The sequence below is a fragment of the Lissotriton helveticus genome, chromosome 1_1 (assembly GCF_964261635.1).
Source record: "Lissotriton helveticus chromosome 1_1, aLisHel1.1, whole genome shotgun sequence".
Lineage (NCBI taxonomy): Eukaryota > Metazoa > Chordata > Amphibia > Caudata > Salamandridae > Lissotriton > Lissotriton helveticus.
In genome coordinates this window covers 54,922,748-54,938,317 of record NC_136057.1, presented here as the reverse complement: position 1 = coordinate 54,938,317, position 15,570 = coordinate 54,922,748, and the positions used below count along the sequence as shown (strand labels likewise).

The following is a 15,570-nucleotide window of genomic DNA, read 5'->3' as shown; positions in this document are numbered from 1 at the left end:
GTGGCCTAGATTGCATATATCGGAGCTCACTATCGGTCTCATGCGAATACCTTTGTATCAATATCTTTAGTCACAACCTTCCGGTTTGCAAACTACACACATTTTACCACCCTCCTGGGGACAACCTCCCCTTCATTGAGCAATTAATGGAAATCATCTCTGGCAATGTTGATTCCGCTATGACCCAAATCTTTCTTGGTGATTTCAACTTGCACTGGTCCAACCTCAATGACCAAGCTGTTACATGCCTCAAATCATTCTTAAATGATCATGAACTGATCCAACACTGTGACCAGCCAAACCATAATATAGGAGAAATTCTGCACCTCATCATCTCCAAAGTTCACACCATCACACTGGACACCATTTCCCTGTGCGATTGGTCCAATCATCACAGCATCTTATTTTTTATCAACTTGGAAGTCTCTCTGAGGAAGGCTGAACCAGCAAAATCGAAGATTTGGAAAAGGGACCTCAGAAATATCCGTACAGCCGATCTAGCAACCCACTATATATCTGCCCTCTCTCCACAAGCTGACATGACCGAGATACATGCACTCACCAACTTCTACAACTCTGCTATCACTAGCATTAAGGATTCCATTGCTCAACTCCAACATAAAAAAAGCCTCAACTAAAATTTCCAAACCATGGGTTAGTGACAACTTAAACACGGAGCGCCGACACCTCAGGGCAGTTGAACACTCATGGAAATTGAATCCATCCTTGGACCAATTAACAATCCTTAGAACGATTAGGAGCTTTGATAACAAACAAATCAAGATTGCTAAAGCCGACTACTTCAGATCCAAACTTAATCAAGCCGCTAATAGCCCCAAGAAACTTTTTAGGCTGGTGAAACAACAATCGGTGGAAACGCCAAATTGCTCTGTCTCTGAGGTCAACCAACCTTCTTGCGAGAATCTGGCCGCCTTCTTTACTGAGAAATGCAGACGCATCAATATTGATCTTGACTCCAGGGAAGCTATCTTGCTATCCGGGGGTTCGGCGTCCCCTTCGACCTTATCAGAGAAGTTTGAACTGACCGGCCTGAGCACAAAGATCAATGCCTCTTGGGCCACCTTCACTCCCCTCAGCGAAAAAGACACCAACAAGATTTTTCAGAGTATCATTCAGAGTAATCATTTTAGCGAACTGTTACCACCGTTCATCTTCAAAGAACTGAAGGAGGTCCTCACCCCCATCTGGACAAAGATTGTCAATGCGTCTCTCACACAAGGTATGATCCTGGATTGTCTAAAAGCTGCTCAGTTAACACATGTCCTTAAAAAGCCTACAGCTAATAGTATGGACCTTAACAACTTCTGTCCTATCTCTAACATCCCCACCCTTGCCAAACTCCTAGAAAAATGAGACCATTCTCAACTCTGTGCCCACATCCAGAATTTCTATCTCCTGGATCAACACCAATTTGGCTTCTGGAGTGGGCACAGCACAGATAAGGCTCTCACGCACATCTTTAACCCTCAATGCTGATCCTCGGCTCTGCTGACCAGATGAACCTCAAAACAGCTGCCATTGACCACAGCCTTACATTTTACCTGGACATTGACACATCCACTCTTAAGAACACGTGCTCCTATTCTGCTAGCTGAGACCTCTGAACATCAAACAAACGTCTGCTTGGCCACAGATCTCTAGAGATGGTATTTGTTACACGGATGCAGTTTCTGTGGTTACTAAACAGTCTGCATGAGGTGGCCTGAAGATGCCCCTTTTTTATCAGTTCAGCAATGACTTAAGGGCACAGTCAATACTTATCACTGGTAAGGCCATTCTGAGAGCACAGAGTCCCGCCGCCTGAGCCTTTGTTTCTTGAAAGTAAAACTGCTTGTACCCGAAATCCACCACTCGACAGCTCTCTGTGGTCAAAGGCCACAGACTGTCCAACCATTCTCTGCCACACATTAGAAATAATGAATCCGATTGGGCAGGGATCTGAAAGACTTCACAAAGGTCTGCATTCCTTGTGACATGCTACAATAGTATTGAGAAAACATAATACTAAAACCAGTTTGTGTGTATAAAGAAATGAGAAAATGCTAGTTATTTTTAGTTTTATATAGCGCTGGGTAGACCCGGAGGTATCAGAGCACTTTGCATGAGGATCTGTGGGTTACAGGTTACGAAAATTACATATAGGCTTAGGAGAAAAACATGAGATTACACAATAATATTAGTTATTAGCGCGTAGCATAGCCAAGACATGGGGAACGGAAGGTGGTGGGGAGGTAAACAGGGGAGAGGAATGCAGGCAGAGCTGAAACAGCCCCCAGTGTAGCTGTTGAAGCTCACGCCACCAGTAGGGGCGCCCTTCGGTCTTTGCGCACCTGAGGCCAGGTTGGAACCTCACACCAGTGTTACGCAGAAGTTGTGTTTTTCCCTACCAAGGGCTGCTGCGTTCACCTGCTCCCTGAGTGTGTGTTTATTTTGCCAGCACAGTCCACTGCGTGGGGTGAAATATCCCCACGTGTTCTCTTGTAGGCAGAGGTTTGAGTCTTGAACCTCCACCTCCTTTCTTATGGAAAAGCCCCTTCAGGCACAGACTGTTCATTGCGTGCATAAAGGTTCTTTACTATCGGCTGTTCAAACCAGATCACAGCATCATACAGACTGCAATTATATATTATGCTATCAAGCAGTTATTTTTTGTTTTAGTTTCTTGTTCTTCTGTCCCATGAAGAAGGATTCCTTGGAGTGGCTGAAACCCAGCTGCTCTCTTTCCCATCTCTTCCGTCCTCTTATAAATATGGCGGCTTCTGCTCGGAATGGCGCGGGGTCAGCACACTGTCATCCCTGGGATGGCGCGGGTCAGCCCACTGTCCTCCCTGGGATGGCGCGGGTCAGCACACTGTCCTCCCTGGGATGGCGCCCTGGGATGGCGTGGGGTCAGCACACTGTCCTCCCTGGGATGGCGCAGGGTCAGCACACTGTCCTCCCTGGGATGGCGCAGGCCAGCACACTGTCTTCCCTGGGATGGTGCGGGTCAGCACACTGTCCTCCCTGGGATGGCGCGGGTCAGCACACTGTCCTCCCTGGGATGGCGCGGGTCAGCACTCTGTCCTCCCTGGGATGGCGCGGGTCAGCACTCTGTCCTCCCTGGGATGGCGCGGGGTCAGCACACTGTCCTCCCTGGGATGGCGCAGGGTCAGCACACTGTCCTCCCTGGGATGGCGCGGGGTCAGCACACTGTCCTCCCTGGGATGGCGCGGGTCAGCACACTGTCCTCCCTGGGATGGCGCGGGGTCAGCACACTGTCCTCCCTGGGATGGCGCGGGGTCAGCACACTGTCCTCCCTGGGATGGCGCGGGGTCAGCACACTGTCCTCCCTGGGATGGCGTGGGGCCAGCACACTGTCCTCCCTGGGATGGCGCGGGTCAGCACACTGTCCTCCCTGGGATGGCGCGGGGTCAGCACACTGTCCTCCATGGGATGACGCGGGGTCAGCACACTGTCCTCCCTGGGATGGCGTGGGGTCAGCACACTGTCCTCCCTGGGATGGCGCGGGGTCAGCACACTGTCCTCCCTGGGATGGCGCGGGGTCAGCACACTGTCCTCCCTCTGGAAGAGCGGTGCGGGGCAGACTCCCAGCACAAAGGACATGCTCGTACTCCACTTCGCAGCATTGGAGGAGGACTTTGAGACTCTGCTTCTCAAACAGGCCTGTCCAAACCAGGGCTGCATGGAGCAAGCCCCTGACACTGTCCCTAAACCTCTCGAGCTCTTTCCAGATACGGTTTCTCTTTCCATAGTAATGCGACAATCAAAATACCCATTTTTTAATCTCAGCGCAGTCCCCATTTCTAAAACTTAAACTCCATACACTTTTATTTTGGTCCACTGGTCTGTTCTTAAGCTTACAAGCTGTCCCTACATGAGTTGTGTTACTGGGGAGATGTTTTAAAATCCCCATCCACCTGCCTGCCTTTGGCTAACAAGGCTTGTGGGAAATACAAGGGCGCCATTTCGGGTCTCTAATTCATGGCGATCAATTTACTTTCTGCCAGCATTTAATGTCCCAGTCTGTGTTATTTAACATGCTAGCCTCCAGAAAGAGTTTGAGTCAGACTTCATAGTTCACATCCGGGTGGACTCAACATAGTCTGAACCACAACCTAGAAAATAGCCTTGTCCTAATGTGCAAGTTTTTAATGACTGGGCCTACATCTACTGCTCTGTGGCTTCTGAGCACTGACCCATGAACAGCTCCCCTTCAGGCTGTACAGATAGGTTTCAGGTTTGCTATGTCTTCTGTGAATGTCAGGGCGCTGGCGGTCCATTGGCGAGCCAGTGAGCAGCCGCAAAAGGCTTGAGGTCAATGTCGGAACTGATCCATCTTCCTGACTAGAGGGGTTTTCATGTGTCATGTTTTTCCTCTCACATTTCATTGTCTCCTACATCACAAACTTAAACACAGTTGATGTTGTCTTGTACACACTCGAGACAACTGAGTTGTGTGTAGCTCAAGGGCAGTTGGGCACCTCACACAACCTTTCGACAAGAGGCAAGGAAGACAGAGTAGAACAAGGAGGGAAGCTAGTTCTAGGTGAATACCCTGTTTAGCAGCCTTTATTCCCCTGGCTGTCCTTCACTTGGGACTGTCAGCTGGTTTTAGAAGTGGTCATTTGTTCTGTACCCAAAGGGCTGACTCTGTTGACTTCAGATTTGACCTCTGCTCTTCCCACAGGATTCGCCGGCTCCAGGTGTCAGGTAGATATAGACGAGTGTGCCAGCACGCCATGCCAACATGGAGCCGAGTGTGTGGACCGCACTAATGGATATGAATGTAGGCATGCCAATGGTGAGTAGAGGTGTGTAAATGTGTGTTTGTGTGTGTTGGAAATGGGATCCCCGGCTGGCCAGGGCTTTCGCCAAAGTCAGTCAGAGACCACCACTCCCTAGTCAGGGCAAGGGAGTTACACGCCAAGATAACCCCTACTCACCCTCTAGGTAACGTGGCGCGAGCAGCAAGGCTAAACTTGGAGGCGATGTAGGTTAAGTATTTGCGCACGCACCCCAGCAACAACACCCAAAGGCCCACCACAAAGGAAACTCCACACAAGGTTATATAAAAATAGCCTTTGTATTATAAGAAACATACATTAGATAAGACACACATCTTATTACACTGTGCCAGAGGCACGGGCAGAATTTACAAGGGATATTGTACAGGACAGGGCCTCTTGGACCACTGTCAGGGGTATCAGCACTTTCAGAACTTAGCACTTTGTAGAAAGTAAAATCAGTGTAGCACACAAATAGAACTTGTAACACACAACCAGTAATCACTGGTAACAGGACCTCACTAGCACCACCTGTACTAGGGAGAAAACAACCACCTACATATCACAATACCTGTAGGGGTGCAAGAACAGAACACATGATGTAATGCATAACATTCATTCAGAGGTGTAGCAATAAAACACATGATGTATCAAAACACATTCAGCGGTGTAGAAACAAGGCACATGACGCATAAAAACACATTCAGAGGTGCAAGCACAAGCAATTGCGCAAAAACCCACATGAGCCACAACCTGTGGCTGTCCCTGTGTCCCAATGTCAGGGCCTAAACGTGGCAGTTGCCCACAAAGTGCTGGGCAACTGTGCAGGGAAAGTTTAGGGCAACGTTGGAGCCTCTCTGGCTCAAGGACAACGAACTGGCACCCCGAGCCTCTCGGGGCTCGCAAAGCAACTGTGGGCGCCAGAGCCTCTCGGGCTCGAAATACGCAGATTGCCCCCAGGAGCCTCTCTGGGCTCTTAACAAATGACTGGCCCCTTTGAGCCTCCTGGCTCGGAAAGAAGATGCCCCCTCTGAGCCTCTCAGGGCTCAACACAAAATGCGCCGTCTCCAGAGCCTCTCCGGGCTCAACAACACAGGTAAGGCCCCCCTCGAGTCTCTCAGGACTCGAGACTGCACTGGCAGGTACATTGGAGTCCCTCACGGGGGACTCAGAGCAGGGGCAACAGCCCCAAGAGCCTCAACCGGCTCTACGCAAAGGAATGCTCTCTTGAAGCCCTCGTGGCTTCACTCTGTCACTTAGCGCTATCTCGCGCTACCGGCACTTCCACACTCACCGGCTGTCTGGCGGCGGCTCTGGTGCCGCGGGCGGGCTCCTCTCCCTCTCCTCAGGCTTCTTCCGATGCGGGGCTCTCTTCTCCTCACGGGAGCCCCGCGAGCAGCGCCACCCTTTCTCCCCTTCTCACGCTGCGGCGCCGGGGGCGGGACTTCCGGTCCTTCTCCCGGTCAGGCCGCGTAGGGATTGGCCGGCCGGCCCTTCACTTCCGGGTCACCGCGGGCAGCGCGGCGGCCCGATTCAGGCAGGCAGGCGGGGTGTAAGCAGACGATGACTCAACCGAGGGGTTGGCTCCCTCGAGTTGATCCACAACGGGGCAATCAATGCCGGGTGGGCACCGGCCGAAGCAATCAAGGCGGCGCCAGGCAAATCTAAAGCTCTCCAAGCGCTATATGTGGAAAATAAAGCGCTCCCTGCGCTAGGACGCCATTAAAGCGCTCACAGGCGCTTGTGGGGGGCAAAATACAGCGCTCCCAGCGCTGGGACAAAATCAAGCGCTCCAAGCGCTAGAGGACCAAGATAGAGCGCTCCCAGGCGCTATAAGAAAAATAAAGGTCCAGCAGAGTCCTTCAGCAAGGCAGGGGGGCAAGGCTGGGCCCAGAGCCAGCACACTGGGTCTCCAGGCAGGGAGACACCCCAAGTGGCGGTCCTCTGGCCCAGCAGCAGCAACAGCCCCCTCAGGATCCTGGAAGAGAACAAAACTGTGGGGACACAGCCCCATTTTTATACAGTGCATTCCTTTGTCTGAAGGTGCAGGGTGGGGGCGGAACCAGTCGCAGCTGGTTCTTGAGTACTCTGTTTACCTCAACCACCCTCTCTATTCACTGGCAGGGCTTGGGTCATTAGACACACCACAGGGGGGCAGAGCCAGCATTGTGTGGGGAAAACCCAGCCCATCCAGGACACAGGTACACTCCTTCCACACATCACTCATGCTAATCTCCCACTCACCACCGGGCAGACCCATCCAGACTTCCTGGAGCCTGGCATGCCAGCCAGCTCCAGCCAATCACACTCCAGCACCCTCACAGCACACGTACAGCCATGTCTAGAAATGGCGCTTCCCTACTAGACATATACAAGCCGCACATACCGTTGCGCAGCATTCATTCTCACGAGTTCACACATACCAGACTCAAGCCTGTACACCCCACGCATCAGGAACTACCAGGGACACATACATTCCCCATGCATTCCTATGGGCGGGCAGGCCTAGCTCAGCACATGCACTCAGAGTGCGCACGCACTTTCCACTGGGACACAGTGAAAGTGCGCAGAATCCCAAAAATCACCATTGCCAGGTCACCATTTCAAGCAAAAAGTCTAGGGGTGAACCTGCCCTAAGGCCCAAGTCCAACACAACCCCCTTCCAGCCAAAACGCAGGGTAGACCAATCACCACCGTGATGGACTTCCCTGCTTGGGGTGATAGAACACGGACGCGGGCCCGCAACTGCAGGGACACCCTCCTGTTCTACGCCACAGTGAACCCATGGGATTCCTTCTAGAACCACTATCCGGACCAACTGGGCTACCCCACTGGTACTCCCGAGCTGTCCGCGGCCAGGACCAGGCCCTGGGCCACCCAGGTGCCACCGGTCCTTGCCTATCCACAGAGTGGGGGGTAGTAACCCCTGGCACATAGTGTCCATTCTCCACTCTTCCTGTTTGCAAGACAGGGCTAGACTGCCACTGGTTCTCCAGCCTAGGGTCTACAACCTCAGGCGGACCAGGAGTCTCAGGGAAGGCTCTCCTCCCCTTACCTCTTCTTTTAGGGTTCCTCCTCCGGCGAGGGGGACACCTAGAACGCCATTCCAACCCAGGGTTTAACCCCTCAGGTTGCACCGGGGTCAGAGGCGGGCTCTCCCACCCTCTGCACCCCCTTCCAGAGTTCTGCACCCTCCCAACTGGAGAGGTACCCCTGGAAGAAGCACTGGCTAAGACTCTGGTTACAGACGTCCCACCCTTCAGGTCAGGCCGATCCTGAACCTGGCCTCCCAACCTTCGGTCTAAACCGATAGGTGGGATAATTGCCTGGCACTCCAGGACTTCTGGGGACTCACTCACCATCCCCCTGAGGCTAACACATGACTCATGTGCTGTGTGACTGTCTGTCTGGCGCAGATCTCCCGTCCCCTGTCCACCTGACAGTGCGGGAAGATCCCCCAGAACAGAAGTGGTGTCACCATGGTCACTAACCGGGAACTTCGCCCAACTGGGTAGTCCCTGACCCACTGGTTCTCCCACTGGGGAACACATCCCCCATTCACTCCTCACTTTGGACGTCTGTGCCTCCCCAACGGGAGCGGCACTGCCGGACACCAGAACCACTGGAACACTATTTAAAGATACTCCAGGTTCTCTAGACACTAGGAGATCCCCCTCAAGGGGCCTAACAGGACAGCCTAGGCCCCCAACCTGGTGTTCCCTCAAGAAACCATCCAGGTTCTGAGACTGGGTTTCGGGCACCTGGGAACACTCAGTCCCCCGCTCACTCTTACTCCACTGAGACAAGACGTGAGCCCCTACACCCCTCTCGCTACACTGGGACCTAGCTGGGCTACTCTGAGCCTCTTCCACCACACTGGTCTGGAAGATACCTGACCCACTACTCTCGGGTTCACTCACCCATGACGTGTCAGAACCTCCGGCACCTTCCCAGCGGTCTGCTTCCTCTGCAAGCTTCCAAGGACTAACATAGTCACCTCTTGACAGGTGTTTGCGCAACTCTGGCACAAAACAATTGAACAGCTGCTCTCTGATAACTAGGTTGAGCAGACCCTCAAAATCAGGTTCCCCATGAACCTCTAGCCAATCAAGCAGGGCATCATGACAATCATCCACATAGTCAGCCCAATCCTGGTGAGGCAGTCTCCTACTGCCCCTGAACTTCAATCTGTACCTGTCCTCTCGGGAACAAGGTACCACTCTTTGGAAACGGGGCATGGCACTTCCCGCACCAAACTCTCTAATGCTGCCACCACTGGATCCAACCCTCCCTGGGGAATCCAGAAAACTAGGACTGCGGTCAGGGGATAACCTACCCTCCAGGGCTATCTTCTCCCTGGCCAAGGCTCTCTCAGCCTCCGCAATCCACTCATTCACACCCAGCTGCGCCATCTCTCTGGCATACTCTAACCTGAGCTTCTCCATGACCAGCTGGTGCTCCCTCTCTTCTCTCCTATCCAACCACTCATCTGGGGACAGGGAAGGGGATGGGGTGCTACATCTGACACTGGACCCAGCAAGGGACTCCCTATCTAGGGGGTACTCGCTCTCTGCTGGCGCCCATCCACTGTCAAACTCACTCTCCACATCAGACTCTTCAGGGCTCCCCTCAGACCCACCACCCTCCTGGTGTGCGGCCCGGGCCCTCTCTCTCTCACTGTGCTCGCGTTCCCAGTCATCCTTCTGCCATAGGATCAGGTTATCCCTAAGCTTGGACTGGGTGTCTGACTCACTCACTGGGATGTCTCTCTCCTCACAAAACCGTACCAACTCATGCACACTGTACTTAAACAGGCCACAGAGGTTAAAAGGAGATTCAATCTTGACAGGATGCTCACAGACACGGGCAACACAGGGGACTTAACTGTCAGAGCTGAAGCACGAGTACACAGTTCCAAAATGTCAACAATCTCCTTAAAAAAGAGAACTCACTCATGCGTCCAGGAAAACACACCATTCATCCACACACACCCTCCCCTCGGATCGGTAAGGCAGTTTCTACCACCCCTGACTTCTCAACCTGACCAAAAGTGACACAGGTACCAAACTCTGGAAGCAGGGCGGGGGACAAATGTACTGAACACAATTATCAAATGACACTCTTCAGGAGAAGAAACAATGGAATTTCACCAAAAACAATAATCCCCAAAATGTGGTTGTCTAAAAATGTAGAGCTTTGAAGTGCGGCCAGCCGCTACTGTGGTACAACGCAAACACAAATCCTTATCCCACTCGCTGCCGCCAATGTTGGAAATGGGATCCCCGGCTGGCCAGGGCTTTCGCCAAAGTCAGTCAGAGACCACCACACCCAAGTCAGGGCAAGGGAGTTACACGCCAAGATAACCCCTACTCACCCTCTAGATAACGTGGCGCGAGCAGCAAGGCTAAACTTGGAGGCGATGTAGGTTAAGTATTTGCGCACGCACCCCAGCAACAACACCCAAAGGCCCACCACAAAGGAAACTCCACACAAGGTTATATAAAAATAGCCTTTGTATTATAAGAAACATACATTAGATAAGACACACATTGTTAGACGGGGACCCTGAGGGTCGGCCGGATACCGAGGGAGAGATCCCCGAGGGGGACCGTCTCCGGCGATCGTACAGACAAGTACCCTCCCTCCCCACAAACAGGCACCACACCAAGTCGAGTTCAAGGCTTTATATAAGGTTCTTAAGGCAAGGATATCAGCGATACAGGATAACTTGGACCCGGGGGTCCTCTCACTTCTAGTCTCTGTAGGGAAAGGGGGTAGCGGGACAGTCTTAGTACCGGATCGGTACTGGTGGTGGTAAAAGGCGAGCTCACAATCCTCGAGCTGGAGGGTCTGTGGATCGGGCCGCGGCAGCGCCAGCAGGCCAAGGTGATAGTCTCATAAAGCAGAGGGCCGCGGCAGCGCCAGCAGGCCAAGTCGATGGTTTCACGAGGCAGAGGGCCGCGGCAGCGCCAGCAGGCCAAGATGGTTTCACGAGGCAGAGGGCCGCGGCAGCGCCAGCAGGCCAAGACGATGGTTTCACGAGGCAGAGGGCCGCGGCAGCGCCAGCAGGCCAAGACGATGGTTTCACGAGGCAGAGGGCCGCGGCAGCGCCAGCAGGCCAAGACGATGGTTTCACGAGGCAGAGGGCCGCGGCAGCGCCAGCAGGCCAAGACGATGGTTTCACGAGGCAGAGGGCCGCGGCAGCGCCAGCAGGCCAAGTCACGGATGAGTTCTTCTCGGGTCTCTCGACTCCAGGATACAACTGCCTTCCTGGTCTGGTCCTGCCCCAGTTATAGGTCTGGTCCCCTTTGATGTCCGGACCCTCGCGCCTGGGGGCCGGGAGGTCCGGGATGAGGGAGTCCAGACACCCAGCAGGGGGGTGGAGCCAGCGCCCAGGCGGCCTGGGGTGATCGACACCTGGCGGAGGAGAGCCGTTGACGATTCCTTCTCCCATTGACTCGCCAAGTGGTCACTCTGCCTCCTGGGGGGAGGTTGGTGCCTCGATGTCGGGCCCGGCCGGGCCCAGGGTGAGGGTCGAGTTGAGGCCACGCGGCCTCGTGCTGCAGTGCCCCAAGATGGCGGCCGGGTCGATGTCGTGGGGTAGATGGTGACCCGGGCCAGCTGGGTCCGGAGCTGGTGTCTTGTAGTGGAGGGATTGCGGGGTACTTCGGGTGGTCGTTGGTGGACTCTGGCTGGGGATGCAGGGAGAGCCAGGGTCCTGGTCCCATTGCGGGGAGGGGGTACAGCTCGAACATGCGGCCTGTCCAACAGGCGTCCCCCCTAGCTGAAGGCGGGGAGAGTCAGCCATCTTCCTGGGGACTCTCCTCGCTGAGGCGGAAAAAGCGGGACAGGCCGTCGGCGTTGGCGTGGTCCTGGCCTGGACGATGTTCCACCGTGAAGTCCATCCCCTGCAGGGAGATGGACCAGCGCAACAGCTTCGGGTTCTCCCCCCGCATTTGCATCAGCCATTGCAGGGGTCGGTGGTCTGTTTGCACCCGGAAGTGGGTGCCGAAGAGGTATGGCCGGAGCTTCTTGAGTGCCCAGACTACGGCGAAGGCCTCCCTCTCAATGGTGCTCCAGCGCTGTTCTCGGGGCAAGAGGCGTCTGCTGATGAAGACCACCGGATGGTCGACCCCTTCGGCGTTGAGTTGGGAGAGGACGGCCCCCACACCATGATCGGAGGCGTCCGTCTGCACAATGAATTCCCGGCTGTAGTCGGGAGCCTGGAGCACGGGGGCCGTGCACATGGCGGTCTTTAGCTTCTCGAAGGCTGATTGGCAGCCCGGGGTCCAGTTGACGGTTTTGGGGCTCTTTTTGGAGGTGAGCTCTGTGAGGGGCCCCACGATGCTGCCATAGTCCTTCACGAACCGCCGGTAGTATCCGGTGAGCCCCAGGAAGGCCCGGACCTCCGTTTGGCTCGTAGGGGGTTGCCAGGCCTGGATGGCAGCAATCTTGAGTTGGAGAGGGGCCACCAGCCCGCTTCCCACTTGGTGTCCCAGGTAGGTCACGGACCCTTGGCCAACTTGGCACTTGCTGGCCTTGATGGTGAGCCCGGCTTGCTGGAGGGCGAGTAGAACCTCCCGCAGGTGGCGGAGGTGGTCGGTCCACTGGTGGCTGTACACAGCAATGTCGTCCAGGTAGGCGGCGCTGAAGTCTTCCAGGCCCGCCAGTACCTGGTTTACCAGCCGTTGGAACGTTGCCGGGGCGTTTTTCATGCCGAAGGGCATGACTTTAAAGTGGTAGTGCCCGTCTGGGGTAGAGAAGGCGGATCGTTCTTGGGCCCTAGGGGTGAGGCCGATCTGCCAGTAGCCCGCTGTTAAGTCGAAGATGCTCAGGTAGCGGGCGGCCCCCATCCGGTCAATTAGCTCGTCTGCCCGGGGGATGGGATGAGCGTCGGTCCGGGTAACTGCATTCAGCCCTCGATAGTCCACGCAGAACCGGAGCTCAGGGGCAACGCCCGGGGCAGCTGCCTTGGGAACCAGGACGACTGGGCTCGCCCAGGGACTGTCTGAGGGTTCGATCACTCCTAGGGTCAGCATCTTGGACACCTCGGTCTGGATGCAGGCTCGTACCCGGTCTGGTACGCGGTATGCTCGGTGTCGAATAGGAGGGCTGTCCCCGGTGTCCACATCGTGGAGGCACCAGGGGGTGACTCCGGGGGTGAGGGAGAACAGGGAGGCGAACTGCCTCAGGAGCGTTTGGCAGTCTTGGCGTTGCTCCGGGGACAGGGCCTCGGAGAGCTGGACCCCTTCCACTGAGCCATCCTGCTCGAAGGCCCTCAGTAACTCCGGAAGGGGTTCGGAGTCTTCTTCTGTCCCAGTATCGGTAGCCATTAGGAGGCTGAGTTCGGATCGCACAAAATGGGGTTTGAGCCTGTTGGCATGGAGGACCCGTAGGGGGTTCCGGGCAGTCTCCATGTCGATTAAATAGGTGACGGGCCCCTTGCGTTCGATTACCTTGAAGGGCCCGGACCATCTGTCTTGGAGGGCACAGGGCTCAACCGGGGACATCACCCAGACCTGTTGTCCAGGTTCGAACTCAATGGAGGACGTGTGCTGATCGTACCACCTCTTCATGTCCTCCTGACTGGCCTCGAGGTTGGCTTTGGCGGTGTCTCGGAACCGCCGGGTCTGGTTGCGGAGAGCCAGGAGATACCGGTAGATGTCCGGGGGAGTTTTCTGGGGTGGCTGCTCCCAACCTTCTTTGACTAGGCTGAGGGGGCCCCGGACGGGGTGTCCGTACAGTAGTTCAAAGGGGCTGAAGCCGAGGGACTTCTGCGGGACCTCCCGATAGGCAAACAGGAGGCATGGCAGCAGTACGTCCCACTGGCGTCGAAGGGGTTCTTCTAGACCCATAATCATCCCCTTGAGGGTGCGGTTGAATCTCTCGACCAGTCCGTTTCCTTGCGGGTGATAGGGGGTCGTGAATTTGTAGGTGACCCCGCATTGCTGCCAGAGGGACTTCATATATCTGGAGATAAAGTTCGTGCCCCTGTCACTGACGACCTCCCGGGGGAACCCCACCCGGGAGAAGATCCCCATCAGGGCCCGGCCCACCACGGGGGCCGTCACAGTCCGAAGAGGGATGGCCTCGGGATAGCGGGTGGCGTGGTCTAGGCGTGGTCTACCAGGACCAGGATGAACCGGTGTCCTTGGGCTGTTCGAGGGTCGAGGGGCCCCACAATGTCTATTCCCACTCGTTCAAACGGGGTGGTGACGACAGGAAAGGGTTGTAATGGTGCTTTGATTTTTCGGCCACTTTTTCCGCTGGCCTGGCAGGTGGGGCAGGCCTTGCAGTGGTTGGTGACATCCTTCCGCATGTGGGGCCAGAAAAAATGGGTCACCAGGCGGTCGTAGGTTTTATCCTGCCCCAGGTGTCCGGCAAGGGGGACATCGTGGGCTAAGTTCAGGAGGAAGTCTCGGAAGCGAAGGGGCACCACCAGCACCCGACTGGCCCCTAGTTCTGCAATTTTCTGCTCGCTGTAGAGCAGGTCTTGGTCCCAGTAGATCCAGTGGGCCCCCGAGGTATCCCCGGTGCTCTGGGCCAGGGCTTGCTGCCGGAGTCCTTCGAGAGAAGGACAGGTTTGTTGCTCGGCCCGGAATTGTTCCTGCGTGGGGCCTCCCTCCTGCCGCCATTGTGCCAGGTCAGGGACGTCCCGAAGCTGGTCGGGTCCTTCTTCGGTTTGGGTCAAGGGAATGGCTTCTGGGGCGGCCTCCTCTGGGATGAGCGCGGGAGGAGGTTCTGGCCACTCAGGCTCTTCTGGGCTGGGGACCGCGCGGGCGGTCATGGACCGGGTCGTGACGCAGACCCATTCGGGGAGGCCAAGCATCCCCAGGTGCTCCCTCCGTTCGACAGCTGCCCAGGGAGAGCTTTCAAGGTCGTTTCCTAGGAGGCAGTCCACGGGGGCATCATCGCGGACAGTTACTTTTAACATCCCTGTTACTCCTCCCCACTCGAAGGGGACGCAGGCCATGTGGCATAGGCTTTCGGAGTTGTCGGCTGATCGAACAGGGCAAAGAATGTTCGGCAAGATTTGGTCTGGAGTGACGAAGTGGCGTCGGACCGCCGTTACACTGGCCCCGGTGTCGCAGAGGGCTTCCGCCCGGCGGCCATTGATGTTGACCCATTGACCGTACTTCTGTGTGTTGGCGGGAAGGGGGGCCCGCGGAATCATGTCTCTCTCCCCTAAGCAGACCAGTGCCATGGCGGCGGGTGCCCATTCAGAGGGATCGGTCTCGTACTCCTCTTGGTCTTCCGGGATTATTTCTTCCCCTAGGGCCGCCGCTGCAACTTGGCGGGGAGTAGTGTTCGGATTCTTTGGGCAGCTGGGATCACTGGCGTAGTGGCCGGGTCGCTGGCACCTGTGGCACGTAATGTTGGCCCGGAAACCGGCCCGGACGGCAGGACTTCCCCGGCCAACCGGGGTCGAGGGGTTTCTGGGGGGTGACGAGGGGCCGGGGTCTCTCCCCCGACCCTGACTTCCTCCTCCCCCTCGGGGGCGATACGATCTGGATACTTCGCTGGGTGCGCTCCGGCCAACTCGGGTGCTTTCCCACCGGTCGGCTTCGGCGGCGAGTTGTCGAGGGTCGGTTAGCTTGCTGTCCAGGAGGTGTTGCCGGAGCTCCACGAAGCAGTTGTTCGACAGGTGTTCCCATACGATAAGGTCAAAGAGTTGGTCGTAGGTGGTTACTTTGTTGCCCTTGATCCACCCCTCGAAGGCTCGGCTAAAAAAGTTCACGTACTCCACCCAAGTTGTACCCGGAAT

The 15,570-nt window shown here is 55.8% G+C and overlaps 1 protein-coding gene across 1 annotated transcript in view; it reads left to right on the top strand.

The window, feature by feature from the left end:
- Positions 1–15,570, top strand: part of LOC144758201 (uncharacterized) — a 122,315-nt gene that overhangs the window by 93,178 nt on the left and 13,567 nt on the right. Inside the window, exon 22 of the mRNA XM_078646416.1 lies at positions 4,709–4,822. Coding sequence (XP_078502542.1) covers positions 4,709–4,822 — 114 coding nt within the window. The remainder of the gene's footprint in view (positions 1–4,708; positions 4,823–15,570) is intronic.